Raw genomic sequence first — 20,420 nt, forward strand, 5'->3', positions numbered from 1 at the left:
CTAACCTGACTTGATTAATCACATCAAAACTACATTGGAGTACTAATAATCTCTCCCTTTTTAATGTGAACAACCCAAGTTAGTTAGGTTAAATCGACATAAAGAAATAAGGTAATAAATTTGTAACTTAATAATTAAAAACATTAAATTACCATTTGCAACTCAAAATTAAATTACCATTTGCAACTCAGTAATTAAAAAAAAAAATTATCCTCCCCTAGACTTAATCTTCCCTTCTCCCCCTTTGATCACATTAAATAGGGTACTTTGAATTGATTTTGGAAAATCTAAATTTAAAGTCTAAGGGAAAAAAATATGAAAGGTTAAGCTTCAAAAAACTCTAGTTTTATAAAAAAAATTTGAAAAAGACACCTTTAATTGTTGATAAATTTAACAAGGGTTGAACAGGAAAAAAATTCACAAAAAGTTGAAGAAATTTTTTTTAAAAAAATTACACTTTGATAACTAATTCATAAAAAAAATTCTAACAGAAAAAATTCCAAAAAATTATTTAGATAAAATTTCATAGAAAATTAAGTTTGCTAAAACAACTCTAATAAATATGAAAAAATTTTATTAAATAAATTTTAATGATCAGAATTTTTCTAACAAAATTTTTGAAAAATAATTTAAAGTATTAGTTAAGTGCTTCACAGTAAGTCAATTAAATATTTATTTCAATAATTGGTTTCTAGGCTGTGGTGAGGTACTAGATCTTATTGGTTATTAGAACAACAACCACTTTCTAGACAAAGTCTTTTAAAGAAATTAAATATTTAACTTTCTTTCTAAAAACCCTAAATATATATAAAAAAAAAAAAGCAATCCTAATATGATTTTGGAACCCAATATAGGTTCCTTCCTACTAGTTAATTAGAATTTTCCGGGGAATATATTTTATAAATAATTTTCTAATTTTCCCCTTGTAATATCTAAATTGCTAATTTAATCATTTATAGTTCCTGGAAGTTGAAGCAGATAAATTTAAACTTGCAGAATTTTTTAAATTTTCTATTTGATCCTTTAAATTTGCATTCTCAATTTTTAATTTTTAATTTTTTATTTTAATCTTATCAAGATCTTCTAATCGACAAGATATAACTAAGGTTGATTTTAACTCTTTATTTTCTTTTTTTAATTTACAGTAATTTTTCGATAAGTGTTTTATAAATTAAAATGACTTGTCCAGAGAAAGAGACCGTACATGACTTACCTTGTCGATCTCGTAATCTGAAGCTCCCCCTGAAGTGTTGCTTTCTTCCGATTTCGCTCCCCCTTCATCGATGCTCTCGATGCTCATTTCAGATGAGCTTTCTTCGTCTTCGTCTTCTTGGTGACTTGCCACTAACGCAAGTCCGGCAAGGGCTTTGATCTATGACTCGAACGATGTTTCATCTCACATCGCCTTTAGATTCTTGTGCCTTTTATGGGTTGGTCTCTTATCTGTGCTTATGTCCTTATTTTTGTCCTTGCTTTTTAGTTTAGGACAATTATCTTTTATATGTCCTTCTTCATTGCAGTGGTAGCATTTTATCTTTCTTTTTCTTCTCTTACCCTGCACTTGATTAAACTTATTAGATTTAAATAATTTTTTAAATCTCCTTACCATTAAAGTCATTTCGTCATCGTCAAGTGATGTCTCGGAATCTAGTTCGTCCATCTTAGCTTTTAAGGAAATGTTTTGCCTTGATTCCTTCCTTAGACCTGCACATATTGACTCATGAATTTCAAAAGTTGAAAAAAAGTTCTTCTAAAGTGCTTACCTTTAAATCCTTAGAGATGAAATCTGCATCTACTAAGGTCGACCATTTCGAAGTCCTAGAAAATACGTTAAATGTGTACCTTAGCGAATCTCGATTGGTTATTTTTTCTCTGAAATTCGTGAGTCTGGTGATGAGCTCCTTGATTCTTGAGTGGAGGTGTGCGACAATTTCACCTTCTTCTAATCGGAGGTTGCTAATCCGGTTCCAGAGCAGGTCCCATCTTGCTAGTTTTGCCTCCTAGGTCCCTTCGTGTAGTTTCAAGAATTTCTCTCAAAGCTCCATGGCTGACTCATAGGCTCCGATACGGTTGACTTCTTGAGGTGGTAAAACACTAAGCAGATGAAACTCTGCTTTGCCATTCGTCACAAAGTCGATTTGCTCCTTCTTCGTCCATTGATATTCTTCTTTATCTTTCGGGACTACAAAATCATATTTCATAATTATTAATAATTCAAAATTTATTTTAAAAAATACTTCTATCTTTTTCTTCCAGCTCACGAATTCCCCCTCAAACTTCAGTAAGTTGATGCTCGGTCCGGTTATCTCATGTGCTTTGTTCGGCGGCTAGTTCTCCTGAAGTGAATCTGCTCTAATATCACTTGTTAGGACACTTGGCGGTCGGCTAGAGAGGGTGAATAGCCCTGCAAAGAAAAACAAACCTTCCTCGAACTTTACAGCTTAATAATAATCAACACATGCATAAAAGAAATAAGAGACTTAAATAAAGAAGGAAGAGGCACAAATGATTTGCTTGATTATAACCGGGGAGGTTGTTAATCCAAGGAAGTTGAACGCTCACTAAACTCTCCTTCAAGAGGAGAAGCCACTTTACAACAATTAAAGCACTAGATTATATAACAAACTGAATAGGAATCAATCACAAGTGTTGTTCTAGTCTTATGGGACCAGAGCTATATTTATAGCCTTGGTCGGAATGCCTGGAAGGGTTCCAAGCGCTTCTAGGGGAAAAACTTTATCCCCGTCGCAACGCAACGTGCCACATCGTATTTGGCTAATTTTTTGGTTCAAGCGCTAGGAAGGGTTCCAGGCGCCTGGAGTCCGGGTGCCCCAAATAGGTCTAGGCGCCCCAGACTTGGTCGGGGCACCCCGGACTGAAAAATCAACTTTTTGTTGATTTTTAGTCTCGATCTTCCGCTCCGCTTTAGCTCGCATTAGTCTTGGTCTTCCGCTCCCGCTCCACTCACTTAGGTGATCTTGGCCATCAGGAGTAGGGCTCACCCGAACCCGACTTCCGACCTTCGAGCAGTTTTCAGCTCCGGCTTCTCGTCCCTTGGAAATGTTACGAACCTCCTTCTCGTCTGCCCGCATACTCTTCCGCAACACCTCATACCTCGAACACACCGAGCTCATCGGCTCTCTCCCGTGCCTTCCTTCTCACTAGCTACGTCTTTCGCTGGACTTCCTATGTTCCTAAGTTCCTGTACACTTAGACACAGGGGTTAAATACCAACAGGACCTAACCTGACTTGGTTGATCACATCCAAACTACCTTGGGGTACTAACACCTTTTGGTTAGCTCCTGCTAGAGGAGGTTGAGCCCTTTCAGACCTTTTGGTTACCTCCTGCTCAGGGAGGCAAAGCCCTTTCGGACCATTATCAATTAACTTTATTATTTCCTGCTTGGGGAGACTAAGCCCTTTTAGACCTTTGATTAGCTTCCGCTCGGGAAAGCTGAGCCCTTTCGAATCTTATGGTTAGCTTCTATTTAGGAAAGTTGAGCCATTTTGGAACTTTATTAGTTGATTTTATTAGCTCCCACTCAGGGAGGCTCGGCCCTTTCGGACCTTCAGTTAGTGGAGTTTCATGCACCCGAGATGGAGTGTCAATCAACCCTGAGCTTTTCATTACAAAAGTGTATGTACATAACAATCAGAGTTAGAGAAAAATCAAAATATAAGGATACTCTTGGGGTCCTGTAGGACTGTAAGTGGTTGACACTCTATGGCTGATCCAACTTCTTTCCGTTCAGATCTTGAAGATAATAGCTCCCGGATTTTAGTTTGTAGATGACCTGGTAGTGACCTCCCCATTATGGCTCGAGTTTGTTGATGTCGTCGACCGATTTGAGTTTTTGGTATATGAAATCGCCAACTTGGAATACAAGGGAGTGATTGTTTTGTTGTACGTTTACCTCATCCTCTGTTGATAGATCATAAACTGAGCGACAGCTCTCTCTCTCTCTCTGACTTTGGTTACGAGGTCGAGGTCGAGAAGTAGACAATGAGTATTGTTTTCATTCTCATAGATATGTCGCCAAACAGATTCTTCTCCCACCTCAATTGGAACCATGACATCTCCTCCATAAACTATGTGAAAAAGAGTCTAACCAGTGCTTTTTCTTTTTCTCAGGGTTATCCGATATGCCTAGAGGATACTCATGAGTTCTTCAACCCAACTGTCTTTCACATGGTTCAGTTTGACTTTGAGGCCCCGAATGATCTCCCGGTTGACCACTTCTGTTTGTCCATTACTTTGGAGGTAAGCTATTGATGTGAATGCCTACTGAATGTCAAACCCTTCGCACCATTCCTTAAGCTTGCAGCCATAAAATTGTCAGTTGTTATCGGATACCAACTTGTGCGAAATTCTGAATTGAAAAATAATATTTTGCCATAAAACTTTCATCACTACTTCTTTAGTTATCCAAGTCAACGCTTCAGCCTCGACCCACTTAGAAAAGTAGTTGACAATAACTAAAAGAAATTTTTTCTATTACAGCCTGGTCAAAAAGGATCCCACTATATTCACTCCCCATTGATCGAAGGGGTAGGATGTTGGATCGAAAAGCGATAGAGGGGGGGTGAATACCGCTCGTGGATTTCACTCGTTTCGGAATCGTAAAACTCGAATAACGCAGTGGAATAAAATAAACAACAAACACAGAAAGACACAATTCATTTACTTGGTTCGGAGCCTGTGGCGACTCCTACTCCAAGGCCCACGCTCGTTGAGCATTTACGTTGGGCAACAACTATAATTTCATTAAAGTGTTTACAAGATGAAGTACAATAATTAAAAGGAAACAACTAAATTATACCAGCGATAGTAGAAAATTGAAGATTCTGAGCTCCGGGTCGTCGACGTCAAGTTGTGGCTTTGTCGGAAGGTCTTGTTAGTAGCTTGTTGCACAAGGATGGCTTAGAAGGTGTTGTGATGAGTGCTGCCTCGAGAGCTTCTTTTATACCCTGCTGGAGGCGCCTTAAAGCTCATCCGAGGCGCCTCCAACCCGCCGAGTCAGCCGCGTGGATCAACACTGATCCGGTCGCACCTCATCCACTTGAAGGCGCCTCCAAGGCTGGTCTAAGGTGCCTCCAAGGCTTGGTTCAAGGCGCCTCCAGCCTAGTCTAAGGCGTGTAATGACCCAGCCCCTTGGTCCCTTGGGCGGCCCAATTGGTGGCCCATTGGCGGTCCCTTGGGCGACCCAACTGGCGACCCCTTATGTCGTCGACCGACGATCCTCGGCCGTGCCGTTACTCATTAGGTCTTCCCACCCCTAGATAGTGGATTTTTGCCTTCCCCAGGATTCGAACTCTAAACCTCCAGGATAAGTACTAGAGTTTATGAATCCTGGTAGCCAAGTGAGTGCTGCCAGTTGGGTCGCCCAAGGGACCGCCAATGGGCCACCAATTGGGCCGCCCAAGGGACCGAGGGGCCGGGTCGTTACAAGGCGCCTCAAGCTCTGCTGCGCTGACTTCCTCTGGCTTGCACCCGAGGCGCCTCCAAGCTCCATGGAGGCGCTTCGAACACTGTTCATCCGAGACCAAGTGTGCTCTTTTGTCCCTGCACAATGTGTTAGTCCACAAAATACACATATACCCTGTAAGACAAAGTTAGCACACATAAATATGATAAGAATAGTGTTTGATAGTCTCTGAACTATCCGGGTCTGACTTTGGATTTCCAACCGAAAACCCTAGGTCGACCCGACGCTTGTCGTTCCCTCTACAGGGAACACGTCCTCACCTACTCCACTCAGGAGATTTACCTGTTGCCAGTGCGATCCTCCAGCTAGACTGGACTTTTGCTCAGTGCTCAATGCTTCCAGACTTTCTGCTGGATGCCCGCTCCCCGACCCGTCCAGTCTTCCACCTGGTTCGCGACACCAGGACTTTCCACCTAGGGTTACCACCCCTAGGACTTTTGCCTGAAGCCCTCGACCCGCCAAGACTTTCCGCATAGGGTTACCGCCCCCTATGACCTAGGGTTACCACCCCCTAGGGTTTTCCACTTGCCTAACCGCAGCTAGGGCTTTTTCCTAAGTACACTTAGGACTTTCCTGCAAGCTCATTCAAAACGTTAGATAACAATTAAACTTAACTTTGAATCCCTTTGCCATAATTAAAACTTGAGTTCGATCGTCGGATGCTTCCCGCACCAACAATCTCCCCCTTTTTGATTATGGCAACCGAAATTCAAAGTTAAGTAAGAAATGCAAATAAAGATAATCATAAGTAAGCACAAGCATAAATAAATCATAAGCACATAAGAGCTCCACCTAAATAGAAGTTCCCTCTTAACAAAAATTTCTTTTTATTTTGAATTTTTCCTTTGAATTTCCTTATACTCTCCCCCTTTGCTATATATCAAAATTAGAAAGTAAAAATGAATATTGAAATAAACACTTAGCTCTATAAAATAAGTTTTCTTGTAAATATTTAGCTAAGTTAAAAAAAATTGCCATAAGTTTGAAAATACAATTTTTCTTTTAAAATCTAAGTGTGAGAAATAATTTTCAAAGACTTTTTTTAAAAATTATTTTGAAATAATTTTCAAAGAATTTTCAAACGATTTGACATAGTTTTTCAAGTATTTTGAAATAATTTTCAAATGATTTCTAAATAATTTTTCAAAGTATTTTGAAATGTTTTTTAAATGATTTTTTTTGAAATGATGTTCAAATAATTTAAATAATTTTTCAAAGTATTTTGAAATGATTTTCAAATAATTTTTAAATAATTTTTCAAAGTATTTTCAAATGATTTTCAAAATATTTTTAAAGATTTTGAAAATGATTTTTCAAATAAATTTTAAAGATTTTAAAAATGATTTTTCAAATAATTTTTTAAAGATTTTGAAAATGATTTTCCAAATAATTTTTTAATGATTTTTCAAATAATTTTTAAAGATTTTCAAAATGATTTTTCAAATAATTTTTAAAGATTTTTAAAATGATTTTTCAAATAATTTTTTAAAGATTTTGAAAATGATTTTCCAAATAATTTTTTAAATATTTTGAAAATGATTTTTCAAATAATTTTTAAAGATTTTGAAAATAATTTTTCATATAATTTTAAAAGATTTTTAAAATAAATTTTCAAATAATTTTTAAAGATTTTGAAAATGATTTTTCAAATAATTTTTAAAGATTTTGAAAATTATTTTTCAAATAATTTTTAAAGATTTTGAAAATGATTTTTCAAATAATTTTTAAATGATTTTTAAAATGATTTTCGAAATAATTTTTAAATGAGTTTTAAAATATTTTTTCAAATAATTTTTAAAGATTTTGAAAATGATTTTTCAAATAATTTTTAAAGAATTTTAAAATAATTTTTCAAATAATTTTTAAAGATTTTGAAAATTATTTTTTAAATAATTTTTAAAGATTTTTAAAATGATTTTTCAAATAATTTTTAAAGATTTTGAAATAATTTTTAAATGAATTTTAAAATGATTTTTTAAATAATTTTTAAAGAATTTAAAATAATTTTTCAAATAATTTTTTAAAGATTTTGAAAATGATTTTTAAATAATTTTTAAAGATTTTGAAAATTATTTTTCAAATAATTTTAAAATGATTTTCAAAATAATTTTTAAATGAGTTTTAAAATAAATTTTCAAATAATTTTTAAAGATTTTGAAAATGATTTTTCAAATAATTTTTAAAGTTCAGTTTTAAAAGATTTAAAATAATTTTAAAATTCATGTAAAGGTTAATTATTAATTAACTATTAAGTTGATTTAATTAAACAAGTTGAATTAATTTCGAATCTTATTTCAGACTAATTTCCACCTAGATCCATCTCACCCGATTCTAAGTTATCAATCAGGTTATCTTAAGTAATTTTGTGAGATGGTTATCTTTGATTTAGGTTATTTCTAAGGATTAATTTATATTTGAGTTAAACTTTAGGTTTTCCAATTAGTCAATTAAATATACATTTCAAAGATTAGTTCCCAGTCAATGGCGAGGCACTAGGTCTTCTTGGGTATGAGAACATCTACCACTTTCTAGACAGAGCCGCTCAAAGAAATTACATATTTAATTTTATTTTTGAAACTCCTAGGTTTAACTAACAAGTGTAAATTATGCCTAGGTCCTTAAACTATCCTAAATCTAAACATGCATAAAAAGAAATAAATAAACAAGTATCAATCAGTTCTATCTATTGGTAAAGATGGTCTTTCTATTGGCTCCCCCTGAATCATAGCCTCGATATGGTCTATCAAGGTAATGGATCTGATCCTTGGGGACCCAATATTGTCCAAGTCTAACTTGATTAACCAAGTTTGACTTGGGGACCCATGCTTGAATTATGTTTCTATTATTTCTATTTACTAACGACAAATATGATTTATATTTTATTTTGGTCTTAAATCTAAGTCCAGATTTGTTGTAAATGGCTCGCTATTTTCGAAGAATCATATCCAGATTCTTGGAACTCAAGATGAATTGTTCTAACGTGTCCTTGAGTTCTTTAATTTGAGTTTTCAAATTGGAATTTTCTTCCTCAAGTTGTTGGACTTGAGTTGAACTTCCAATTTGAACTGGCTCAGTTAAAGAACTCGAGTCAGTCGCTTCCTTAAGGGCTATTACCTCCTTTTAGAGCGACTTGACCCGAACGTTGGATTTAGCCAACTTTTTTAGCAAGGAACTAAATTCTTTAATTCATCTATTTGAGTTTCGGTGAGTAAAGAACTTACAGTGGGGTTCGACCCTTCGGAAACGGATGCGGATTCGTGGCTTCGCTCGGACTCGATTTTTGATTCGCTCTCGATCTCAAATTCGGACTCGGTCTCGGTTTCGACAATATTTGCTTGTATCGATAGAGCTAGGAAGCTCGTTTGTTCAAGCTCTTCATTGAATCTTCGGAGGAGGACTCATCCCACGTCGCCTGCAACACCTTCTTCTTTCTAGCTTCCTTAGTCTTGATTGTACCTACAACTAACACAACACCTTCCTCGGCCAGAGTAGTATTAGTCTGTTTAAATGATTCATCTATTAAATTGTGCTTACTTACTTTTGCATTGGAGTTATCTTCGTGTAGCTCAATCAGCTTTTGTCACAACTCTTTTGCACTTGCGAAGGGGCTGATGCGGTTCAGTTCTTCATTGGTTAGGCCGCATTGTAGCATGCAGGTCGCTTTGGCATCGGCTTCAACTTTTTTCATTGTGCTAGAATCCCAATTGATGCATGAGATAAGTTTTCCGATGTCGTCACGTGGAAGCTCGAGTCCGGTCTGGATAATAATCTACATCTCGACTTGTGTCTTGAGGCGGTATTCCATCCGGTTCTTCCAATATCCAAAGTCCTCACCAGAAAAGAGTGGTGGGCGGACGGTGCAAAATCCTTCTTGGAATGTCATTTAAGATCTAGCACACAAATAAACAAAAAAAAACTTGTCCCAGGACTTAATCTTGGATTAGTAGTGCGAGAGAAAGATAAAAATAACAATTCACTAATTTTGAAACAAAATAATAAAATATTAAAAAAAATATTATTTCAAATTTTTGAAAATGCGATATTTCGCTAATGCCGACCAATGGTGAAAAGATGAGAATGAGTTTTTTGAAAACGGTTTTGGAGGGAAAAAACAAAAGGCGTACCAATTGTTGAACGAGAAAGCGACGAAAAATGCTCGAACGGTAGTTGTACCAATTCAGAGCAACCCCGCTCTGATACGAATTGTTGGATCAAGAAGCGCTAGAGGGGAGTTGAATAGCGCTCGTGGCTTTCATTCGTTTCGGAATCGTAAAACTTGAATAACGCAGTGGAATAAAACAAACGACAAGCACAGAAAGACACAGGTCGTTTATTTGGTTCGGAGCCTGTGGCGACTCCTACTCCAAGGTCCACGCTCGTTGAGCGTTTACGTTGGGCAACAACTATAATTTCATTAAAGTGTTTACAAGATGAAGTACAATAATTAAAAAGAAACAACTAAATTATACCAATGACAGTAGAAAATTGAAGATTCTGAGCTCCGGGTCATCGGCGTCAAGTTGTGGCTTTGTCGAAAGGTCTTGTAAGCATTTGTTGCACAAGGATGGCTTAGAAGGTGTTGTGCTGAGTGCTGCCTCGAGAGCTTCTTTTATACCCTACTGGAGGCGCCTTAAAGCTCATTCGAGGCGCCTCCAACCTGCCGAGTCAGCCGCGTGGATCGGCACTGATCCGGTCGCACCTCATCCACTTGAAGGCGCCTCCAAGGCTGGTCCAAGGCGCCTCCAAGGCTGGTCCAAGGCGCCTCCAAGGCCTGGTTCAAGGCGCCTCCAGCCTAGTCCAAGGCACCTCAAGCTCTGCTGCGCTGACTTCTTCTGGCTTGCACCCGAGGCGCCTCCAAGCTCCATGGAGGCGCCTCGGACACTATTCATCCGAGGCCAAGTGTGCTCTTTTGTCCCTGCACAACGTGTTAGTCCACAAAATACACATATACCCTGCAATACAAAGTTAGCCCACATAAATATGATAAGAATAGTGTTTAACAGTCTCTGAACTATCCGGGTCTGACTTCGGATTTCCGACCGAAAATCCTAGGTCGACCCGACGCCTACCGTTCCCTCTACGGGGAACACGTCCTCACCTACTCCGCTCAGGAGATTTACCTGTTGCCAATGCGATCCTCCAGATCGACTGGACTTTTGCTCAGTGCTCGATGCTTCCGGACTTTCTGCTGGATGCCCGCTCCCCGACCCGTCCAGTCTTCCACCTGGTTCGCGACACCGGGACTTTCCACCTAGGGTTATCACCCCCTAGGACTTTTGCCTGAAGCCCTCGACCCGCCAAGACTTTCCGCATAGGGTTACCACCTCCTATGACCTAGAGTTACCACCCCCTAGGGTTTTCCACTTGCCTAACCGCAGCTAGGGCTTTTGCCTAAGTACACTTAGGACTTTCCTGCAAGCTCATTCAAAACGTTATATAACAATTAAACTTAACTTTGAATCTCTTTGTCATAATCAAAACTTGAGTTCGATTTTCAGATGCTTCCCACACCAACATAGGAGACGGTGGATGTTTTGAGAAACTCAGTCGAATAATGGTAAAGATGTTGATGCTTCTGGCAGTGCTCACACACAGACCTTTTGGTTAGTTCCCACTTGGGGAGGTTGAGCCCTTTCGGACCTTTTGGTTAGCTCTTGCTCGGGGAGGCTGAGCCCTTTCGAACCTTTTGGTTAGCTCCCGCTCGAGAGGCTGAGCCCTTTTAGACCTTTATTAGTTGACTTTATTAGTTCCTGGTTGGGGAGGTTGGGCCCTTTTAGACCTTTTGGTTAGCTCCCGCTTGGGAGCCTGAGCCCTTTTGGACCTTTAACAGTTGACTTTATTAGTTCCTACTTGGGGAGGTTGAGACCTTTTAGACCTTTAATTAGCTTCCGCTCGTAAAGGCTAAGCCCTTTCGGACCTTTTGGTTAGCTTCTGTTCAAGCAAGTTGAGCCCTTTCATACCTTTATTGGTTGACTTTATTAGCTCTTGCTCTAGGAGGTTGAGCCTTTTCATACCTTCAGTTAATGGAGTTTCATGCACCCAATATGGAGTGTCAATCAACCCTGAGCTTTTCATTACAAAAGTGTATGTACATGACAATCAGAGTTAGAGAAAAATCAAAATATAAGGATACTCATTGGGGTCCTATAGGACTGTAAGTGGTTGACACTCTATGGTCGATCCAACTTCTTTCCATTTAGATCTTGAAGATAATAGCTCCCAGATTTTAGCTTGTAAATGACCTGGTAGTGACCTCCCCATTATGGCTCAAGTTTGTTGATGTCGCCGACCGATTTGAGTTTTTGGTATACGAAATCGCCAACTTGGAATTTTCAAGAAATGACTCTTTTGTTGTACGTTTGTCTCATCCTCTATTGATAGGCCATAAACCAATTGACAGCTCTCTCTCTAACTTCGGTTATGAGGTCGAGGTCGAGAAGTAGACAATGAGCATTATTTTCATCGGCTAGAGGGGTATGAATAGACAATTACTCACTTCATTCACTTTCTTATACTCGTTAGCGCAGCAGAAATACAACCAAACAAGTATGAAAGCTAACCCTAGAGATAAGAAGAAAGAAAACAAACATAGTAGCTTTTCCAAGGTTGGACCAACGCCTATTGTTCCCTCAACCGGGAACATATCCTTACTAGATCTCGTTTCTAGTTATTTACCTTTACTTACCAATCGTAGACTTCCTTGATGTCAGGTCTCTTGACCCACCAGGACTTCCTGCCATATCTCAACCAATTTAGACTTCAGCCAGTTGTCAACCCAATTGGATTTCCTCCTGCCAGATCTCAACCAATCTAGACTCCATGTCAGTTATCAATCTAGCTGGACTTTAGCTTAGGTGTTTCTAGGGATGTAAACGGGTCAAACCGAGCCGAACAGTATTAGGCTCGAGCTCGACTCGTTTAAGTTATATTCGGGCTCGAGCTCGGCTCGAGCTCGAATCGAGCTTTTATCACAAGGCTCAAGCTCGGCTCGTTTTAAAATTATCAAGCTCGCAAACAGTTCAAGCTCGGCTCGTTATTAGCTCGATTATCAAAGTTAGCGAGCCTAACTCGTTAAGCCAGCTCAGGCTCGTTTTCGGGCTCATTTAGAGCTCGTTTTTGTCTCATTTTAGAGCTCATTTTAAATCTCATTTTAATGCTCATTTTAGAGCTCATTTTTTGGCTCGTTTTAGGGCTTGGTTTAAGGCTCGTTTTAAGGCTCGTTTTAAGGCTCATTTTTTTGGCTTGCGAGCCTATAAACGAACATGTTCGCGAGCTCATGAGCCGAATATCCTTAAGCTCGAGCTCGGCTCGATAAAACTGTCGAGCTCGAAATCAAGCTCGAGCTCGGCTCGATAAGATAAACGAATGAACTCGAACGAGCTTTTTACCGAATCGAGCTCCGAATAGCTCGCGAACCGTTTGACTCATTTACATCCCTAAGTGTTTCCGTCCTCTAGACCCATCAAGTTCATATCATGCACACTTAGTAAAAGGATTAGATCACAATATAATCTAACTTTAACTTTTGTTATACATTAAAATCTGAGTGATCTTCACAATATATATATATATATATAGGATTTTTTACCTTGCACACCCGTTCGATACATACTCCTAGGTGATCTTCATAGGTCCAGACGCCCGGAATCTCGGCCCCCGATTCATTTTTAGGGTCTGGACACTTGGGGTGACTCCGGACACTCGAACATGTCAGGAGTGTGCACCAACAGAGTGTGTAGGATAACTTTTATACAGAGAGAGTTTTGAGATGCTATCTATCTTACGCCGCACATCTCATGTCCACCTATTTTTTTTTTTTCAGTTTTAAATTTTTTTATGCTTAATGCTATAATCCAACTCCTAAACTCTAAAAGCAAAATTTGATTGGGATAATCGATAGCTATATGTATAATCATCATACTCTAAGCAACTTTAATTATCCGCGTCAGTGCGCAACAGCTACTCGAGGTCCAAGCGCCTCGAGCGCTTTTGTTCAAGTTGACGCAGAGTTGCGGACTTGTCCGTGCGAACTCGTCTACATGCCTCAATTCAATTTTTTTTTATTTTTTACTTTTTTAAAATTTAAAAATTCCTTAAATCATAAACCTTAAACACCCTAAATACACATATTTTATTCCACGAGCACCTAAACTTTTTTTAGTTTTAATTTTTTTTTTATTTTAACACTATAACTCAATCTCTAAATTTTAAAGGTAAAACCTAATTCGCTTAACCTCCGAACTCATAAAAAAACAAACAAAAAACAACTACATATGTCGTTTAAGGTGTCTAGATCAATTTCAGACTCCCTGAGTCAAATTTGGACGAATCCGCTAGCATATCAAATTTCTATATATAATGACATGTATTTTTTTTATTTATTATTTTTAGCTCAAGAGACTTTGTTATTTTTATTGAGTAAAGTTTCTATGATTTACTTCTCTTTTAGGTAATGGAATCACTCTCAACGAGCCACCGAATTGACGATTTTACTAATAATATGGAATTTAAGATCCTTCTTTAAGACTCCTTTTAAAATAAAACACTTTATATATAAAAAATTATCCTTTTAATTTTTTTTACTCATACATAAATTTTTTTTGAAAAAAAAAATCCGAAGTAATTAGTGATGCGTCGGATAAGCATTAAAAGAATCTTACAGTCTGGGTCTTTCGCACGAATCTTGACGTTGCTCCAGTTAAGTCTGACCCGTCAACAACGCTGGGAACCGTGCACCAATCGACTCTCATCCATTCGGTCTTCCATTTGCCGTAAATAAATCCATCAAATTCGCGAGTCTCGCCCACTCCCTCTCCAGCCAGGACCCTCTCCCCTCTCCCCTCTCCCCAACAAGGCAGGAATGGCGGCCCCGGTGGTGGACGCGGACTACCGCAAGGAGATCGAGAAGGCCCGCAGAGATCTTCGAGCTCTCATCGCCAGCAAGAACTGCGCCCCCATCATGCTTCGCCTTGCGTAAGTATTACTATTACTAGTTTTCTTCCCCTCGAACCCCCAAGTCAGCTAGTTTTTGCCGCTCGATTTTACCGTTCAGATGCATTTACCGCGTTCGAAGTTATGGAAGGAGTGGTTCGCGAGATCGATTGAGTTCAAACAAAAGATCCCCCCTAATTAGACGCGTCGGTGAATCTTTCTGTAATTGCATCTGAAATTGCCTATGAAGAAGCTGTTTCTGGATCCATCTAATTAGACGCGTCGGTGAATCATCCGACAAAAGCTTTCTGCGATAGAAAAAGAAAATTCTTGCCCGGCTTAGAGAAAGAATGTTTTCTTTTATTTTTTTTATCTTTACCTCTAAGTATGCGTTGATTGTCTATAGAATGCTTGCCAAAATACTTCCTTCTATGCAAGGAATCTCGTTTTGGTTTCTCTATTGTAGTGATCTGACCAGCCTCTCTCATTCCTACGTTTATTGAGTGTTTTCAATAGGTGCCTCCATCATCGCTTGTTACTTTCGACTTTTCTAGATAATTTCGTTGGGCAAGCTGTTGTATGAATGACCTAACTGATAGTAGTTAACTACTATCATGTAGATTGCCTTGTAAATTTCATAAAAGCAACTATAATGGAGAGTGTTGGTATGATCAGGAAAGGAAAAGAAATACAAGCACTGATAAGATTGTGAAGTTCAGAAGCTGGAGCTCGGGTTGGAATTGGAAAATATCCTATGCTAATTATTTAAGTTTTCGTTGAGCATTTGAACAGGACAGAAATAGGGAATTTCGTATGTTAATTATTTAATGTCAACCTCTTGCCCTATCAATTGTAGTAAATTATCTAGGATGTATAGATTTGGGATGGAAGAGAATTTTTGCAAATGGAAAAAACAAGAAAAGTAAAGTTTTGGAAATTGATTCTTACATGAGAATCACAAGAAGGTTAAAAATTGCCCTGAGGTCAAGAAATAAACCTTTTTGTTTAAAATTTTAAACTTGTCATTCTAATTTTATTATGTATTATGAAAGTTCCATAAAATAAGTCTTGCTGGTTTTCTTTCAGATGGCATGATGCTGGAACTTATGATGTGACTACAAAAACAGGCGGTCCAAATGGTTCAATTAGGCATGAGGATGAGTATACTCATGGTGCAAATGCTGGCTTAAAAATTGCTATAGATCTCTGTGGTATGCATCATTTTATTCTGGCAACAAAATTACTTATTTTATATGCAAAATGCCTTTATTGTTTGCTGGTTCATATTTGCTTTAGTACTTTCAATCTCCAACTCTGTCTCTGAATGTATAAACTATTGTTTAAAAAATTAATATTATTAAGATTTAACCATATAATTAACTTCGATGGCTATGAATCAGTTTTAATATGTATTTAGTTATAATTAGAATAAATTAATAGAATACCAAAACATAGATTCTTCGATTACAGCCTCCATAGTAAATGGCCTCCCAAGACATTGTGGCATTTTTTTCACACTTCATGAAGTTCTTTTTATGCAGTGCTGTTATTTGATAAGAATCCGAGATGCCTCTTTTGAATGTGGTCTCCCAAGCACCTGCCCTTTTGATTTATTTATTGCTTTCCTGTTTAGATTTTTTGATTGTGAGTTGATTCTGACAATCTTTTGGAGTAGTTACTGATAAAAACTTAGTTAGAGTGAGATGCCACGAGTTTGTAGTGTAAATTTCATGTGGGGTCATGTGACATTACTTTATTAGGGTTTGTTTGCTTACCACTTTAGAACCTATGTTAGTGAAGTCAATTTGCCCCAACATAGTTTGTGTAATTTGAGAAGATTTGTTAAGTCTATCATGTTTGGTTTCTCAGATTCTGTTGCTGATGAATGCATTCAGAAATATATATTATTTTGTTGGTGTTGATCAATAAATAAGATTGTTTCTTGTGCATCATAACGAACTACACTATTTATGGTGTAATGTTCTTTTTAGCTACAGCATGAGTTTGATTTCAATTATTTCAGTCAGCTAAGTGTAATACTACTTGCTTGAAAGTTACTAAATAAGACAGAAAAGAATCTAATATTTGCAGCTAAATCACATGAGGTTCAATGCTATATTGAAGTTGTGAATATAATTCATATTGCTGTGTTGCAAAGTCAAAATAAAATTACTCGTTTATAACTGTAGGCAAAGAAAGCATTTTTTTGAATGTAAGAAAATCAATCAGCAAACTCTAACAAGTACAATTGTGTTTGTAATGTAATTAACTCTGTTTTTTATTTAGATTGCTCTTCTTGGAGACTAATGTTTTCTAGTGCCATGACCTTAATGATCTCTTTCATTCTTATATTCAATCTTGTCATCAGAGCCTGTGAAGTCCAAGCATCCAAGGATTACTTATGCTGATCTTTATCAGGTGAGCATAGTACATTCAATTCTCTTTCATTTTACTTATAAACAGATTGGAGCTATTCTGATTCAATCTTTTCAATGATGTATATGAGAAATATTTGTTTCAACTTAGATACATGGAATATTGTTTTCTAGACAACTAGTTGGGTTTTAAGCACAAATTCAATATGCGATAATGTAGTGTGCTTAGGAAAGTCTAAGTAAGCTAGGGATCAAGATTAAGACTGTTCTTAAGACTGCAATTTCAGATTTTTTTTTTTACTATAATAAGCTTGATATTTGGGCTCTTCTTCTAGGCTTTACATACCCATTTCGTACTGACACTCTACACTTGTATTCCTGTTGATCACCTGTAAAAACTTTTGGAAATAGCTGTGTTGGGCACTTTGATCCACACCTGTGTTGGATAATTGTTTTTGAGGCTGAGTAATATGGATAATAGGTCATACCAAAAAATAAAGGAAACAATTTACCTGACCAAGAGTAGTAACATGAATTCATTTATCCCTTTCCTTACCGGTTGACAATTATTTTGACTGAAATTGAAAATTATGTCAACTGGGAAAGCCATAACATGAAAGTATTTTCAATGCCAATTTAGGCACATTGTATATTTTTCATATGCTATGGAGTGTATTCTGTTTTCTAACTTTGATGAAGATGGTAGATGGTGTGCCCAAAAATACTTGCTAAAACTGGTTCAAGAAGAAGCTACAGGGTCTAAGTTATAATGGTCCACCCATATCATTATAAGGGTTTCTCTTCCAAGATCTGGGTCACTAAACATCACATTTCTTCAGACAATGCTTCTTTTTTATTTTCACATCAAATGAGCTTGGAACTGAATTTAACTCCAAATTCTGGAAATCCAGTTGGCTGGAGTTGTAGCAGTTGAAGTGACTGGAGGACCAACCATTGAGTTTGTTCCAGGAAGACGGGTATTGTGATCACTCTATTAGTCGTTGGTTAACAATTGCTTATCGGTGATTGTTTTCTTTTGTTGTACCAGGATTCATCAGTTTGCCCAAGAGAAGGACGACTTCCTGATGCTAAGAAAGGTTTATCTACGGATGTTTATTTCAATATAGCATTTTGCATGGAATGAATGATGCCTAAAGTATTTCTTTATTTTCATAATTTCTAGTGCTGCGTAAAACTGCAGATGTTTGTTCTTTTTATTATTCTATTTTCTCAGTTATGGTGGTTTCTATCTGCAAATGTCATATTGGAAACGAACAATTTTATTTGTACTTTTAACTACCATGTTTCTTGCTTGTTGCTTCTGCTAAAGATAGCAAGTCATCACGTTTGCGTTTGCATAGATTAACATTATCTCTTTGTTTGCAGGTGCACCCCATCTGAGAGACGTCTTTTGCAGGATGGGGTTAACTGATAAGGATATTGTTGCACTCTCTGGTGGCCACACGCTGGTAGGCATCCCACCATTTTATCTCCTTCAGCTCCATCTAATGATTGCAATCTCATGGCATCTCTCATACTTGATTTTCTCATGTAGGGGAAAGCTCATCCTGAAAGGTCGGGATTCGATGGTGCCTGGACCAGTGAACCCCTGAAATTTGATAACTCCTATTTTACGTGAGAATAGCAATAACTCATAATTTATATTTGAATGCCAAGATTACTCGGTTGAAAATCAACTTCTATTTGACTTTTAACAGTGAATTGCTCAAGGGAGAAACAGAGGGACTTCTGAAGCTTCCGACTGACAAGGCTCTGTTGGGCGATCCTGAGTTTCGACGCTATGTTGAGTTGTACGCCAAGGTAATATTCCACGAAATTTCCTTGAGAAAATCTCTCCTTCCTGGCTTCCTCCCTAACCTTGTAACCCTTTCAACATTTTGTCTCTGATGTTTGTGTCTGATGATAATTGTTTCTTTCTGCAGGACGAGGATGCTTTCTTCAAGGATTATGCGGAGTCGCATAAGAAGTTATCAGAACTTGGATTTACTCCACGAGGTTCAACTGCCAAGTCAGTTGCTGATAGTACCATACTTGCACAAGGGGCTTTTGGAGTTGCTGTTGCTGCTGCAGTTGTGATCTTGAGCTACTTCTACGAAGCTACGCGGAGAAAATGAAATAGCCGAAGTTCATATCAGGTTCTACAACTTAAATAGGTAATATATCTAGAATAAATTCAATGCTATAGATGTTATTAAATGGCAATAGTAATTCATGCCATGCTACATTTTTCGAATTCTATCATATAAGAAGGCCATACAGTAATAACTAAGGAGATTGGAAGTCTTTGTTATTTATTGAGACATCTGAAACTTTAATATGTGGAACTTTGCCTTAAGTTTATTCCTTTTATTTCTATTCAGAGATGTGTTCCACACTGTTAATAATAGTGTGTTTGGCATCTAGGATAGAATTTATTTTCATTTTTATATTTGATAAATAATAAATTCGACTATCATTTCCACAAAAGCAAAAAGCTAGTCTTTACTAAAACTTGCCTTTACTATTGGGTAAAGGGCAGCCAGGTTTGAGTTCACTAGAAATTCAAAAAGCTAGTCTTTATCATTTCCACAAAAGCAATGAATCTTATCAGTTAGACAGCTATGTTGAAAATTGAAATAATTAAATTTTTGATTAAATCAGAACTGAAGAGGAGAATCATGAATTATATAATTAAAAAAATATTACTTTATGAAAGTCTCATTATAATAGTAAAATTATTATTTCCTGATCTCATATAACAGGATATTTGTACATCGGATTATCCTTTTAAACTTTTAATCTCATATGAAGGGAGATTCCTACATCGGACTATCCTTTTAAATTTTTAATATCGATTCAGTATAATCGAATTTAGTTAATTAATTTAATCGAATAATTAACTAATAGAATTTTGATTTTTTTAACATTGACATCTAACGGAATAATTAATATTTTTTAAAAATTAATTAATATTTTAAAAAAATAATAAATTTTTTAATTAACCGAATAAAACTTTTAATCCCTTATCAAATTAGACATTAAAGAAAATATTGTTGTCTTGATGATATATTGACTTAGTTACTATGCCAGATCCTTTGGTACATAAAAAAATATATTTTTTCTGGTCCATAAAAAAATAATCAAAAGATAGACTATTTGTAATTGAGATCGGATTATGATCATAATCTGATCGCAATTAGTAATGATCCCTTCTTAGGTGTACTCGTCCTGATCCAAATTATAATTTAGGGGACGATAAATCTACGAAAGAATCGTAACTAATTACGATATGATCATACTTACGATTCAACCGTAATTATAAATGGTCCATCTCTAATTCATTTTTGTTTTTTACTCGGAGATTTGAGCTCAAAATTATTAACTTTTATTTTTGCTATTTTAATTTTGCATCCGTTATTTACTTTATGTTTAAGTACATCTTTTTATATAAACAATTTGGTTGATTGATATTTAGCTCAAGCAATGATCTAGTGGACTAAACTTTTATCGGTCTCTATCGGGATAAGGACATGAATTACAGAAGCGCATAACTTGGTTAGAAAGAAACAATGAAAAGACATAGACTTGTGCGAGTGGAAAGATAATTATGTCGCTGCGTGGCATAGG

The 20,420-nt window shown here is 36.9% G+C and overlaps 1 protein-coding gene across 1 annotated transcript; it reads left to right on the forward strand.

The window, feature by feature from the left end:
* The first annotated feature begins 14,276 nt into the window (after positions 1–14,276).
* LOC121982423 (L-ascorbate peroxidase 3-like) lies at positions 14,277–19,149 on the forward strand. The gene is made up of 9 exons (XM_042535472.1): positions 14,277–14,460; positions 15,505–15,629; positions 16,787–16,836; positions 17,705–17,770; positions 17,842–17,890; positions 18,180–18,262; positions 18,349–18,428; positions 18,512–18,614; positions 18,737–19,149. The coding sequence occupies exons 1-9, from the start codon at positions 14,348–14,350 to the stop codon at positions 18,926–18,928; spliced, it is 861 nt and encodes a 286-aa protein (XP_042391406.1). The 5' UTR covers positions 14,277–14,347; the 3' UTR covers positions 18,929–19,149.
* Positions 19,150–20,420: the final 1,271 nt, after the last annotated feature.

The sequence above is a fragment of the Zingiber officinale genome, chromosome 5A (assembly GCF_018446385.1).
Source record: "Zingiber officinale cultivar Zhangliang chromosome 5A, Zo_v1.1, whole genome shotgun sequence".
In the NCBI taxonomy this organism is placed as follows: Eukaryota; Viridiplantae; Streptophyta; class Magnoliopsida; order Zingiberales; family Zingiberaceae; genus Zingiber; species Zingiber officinale.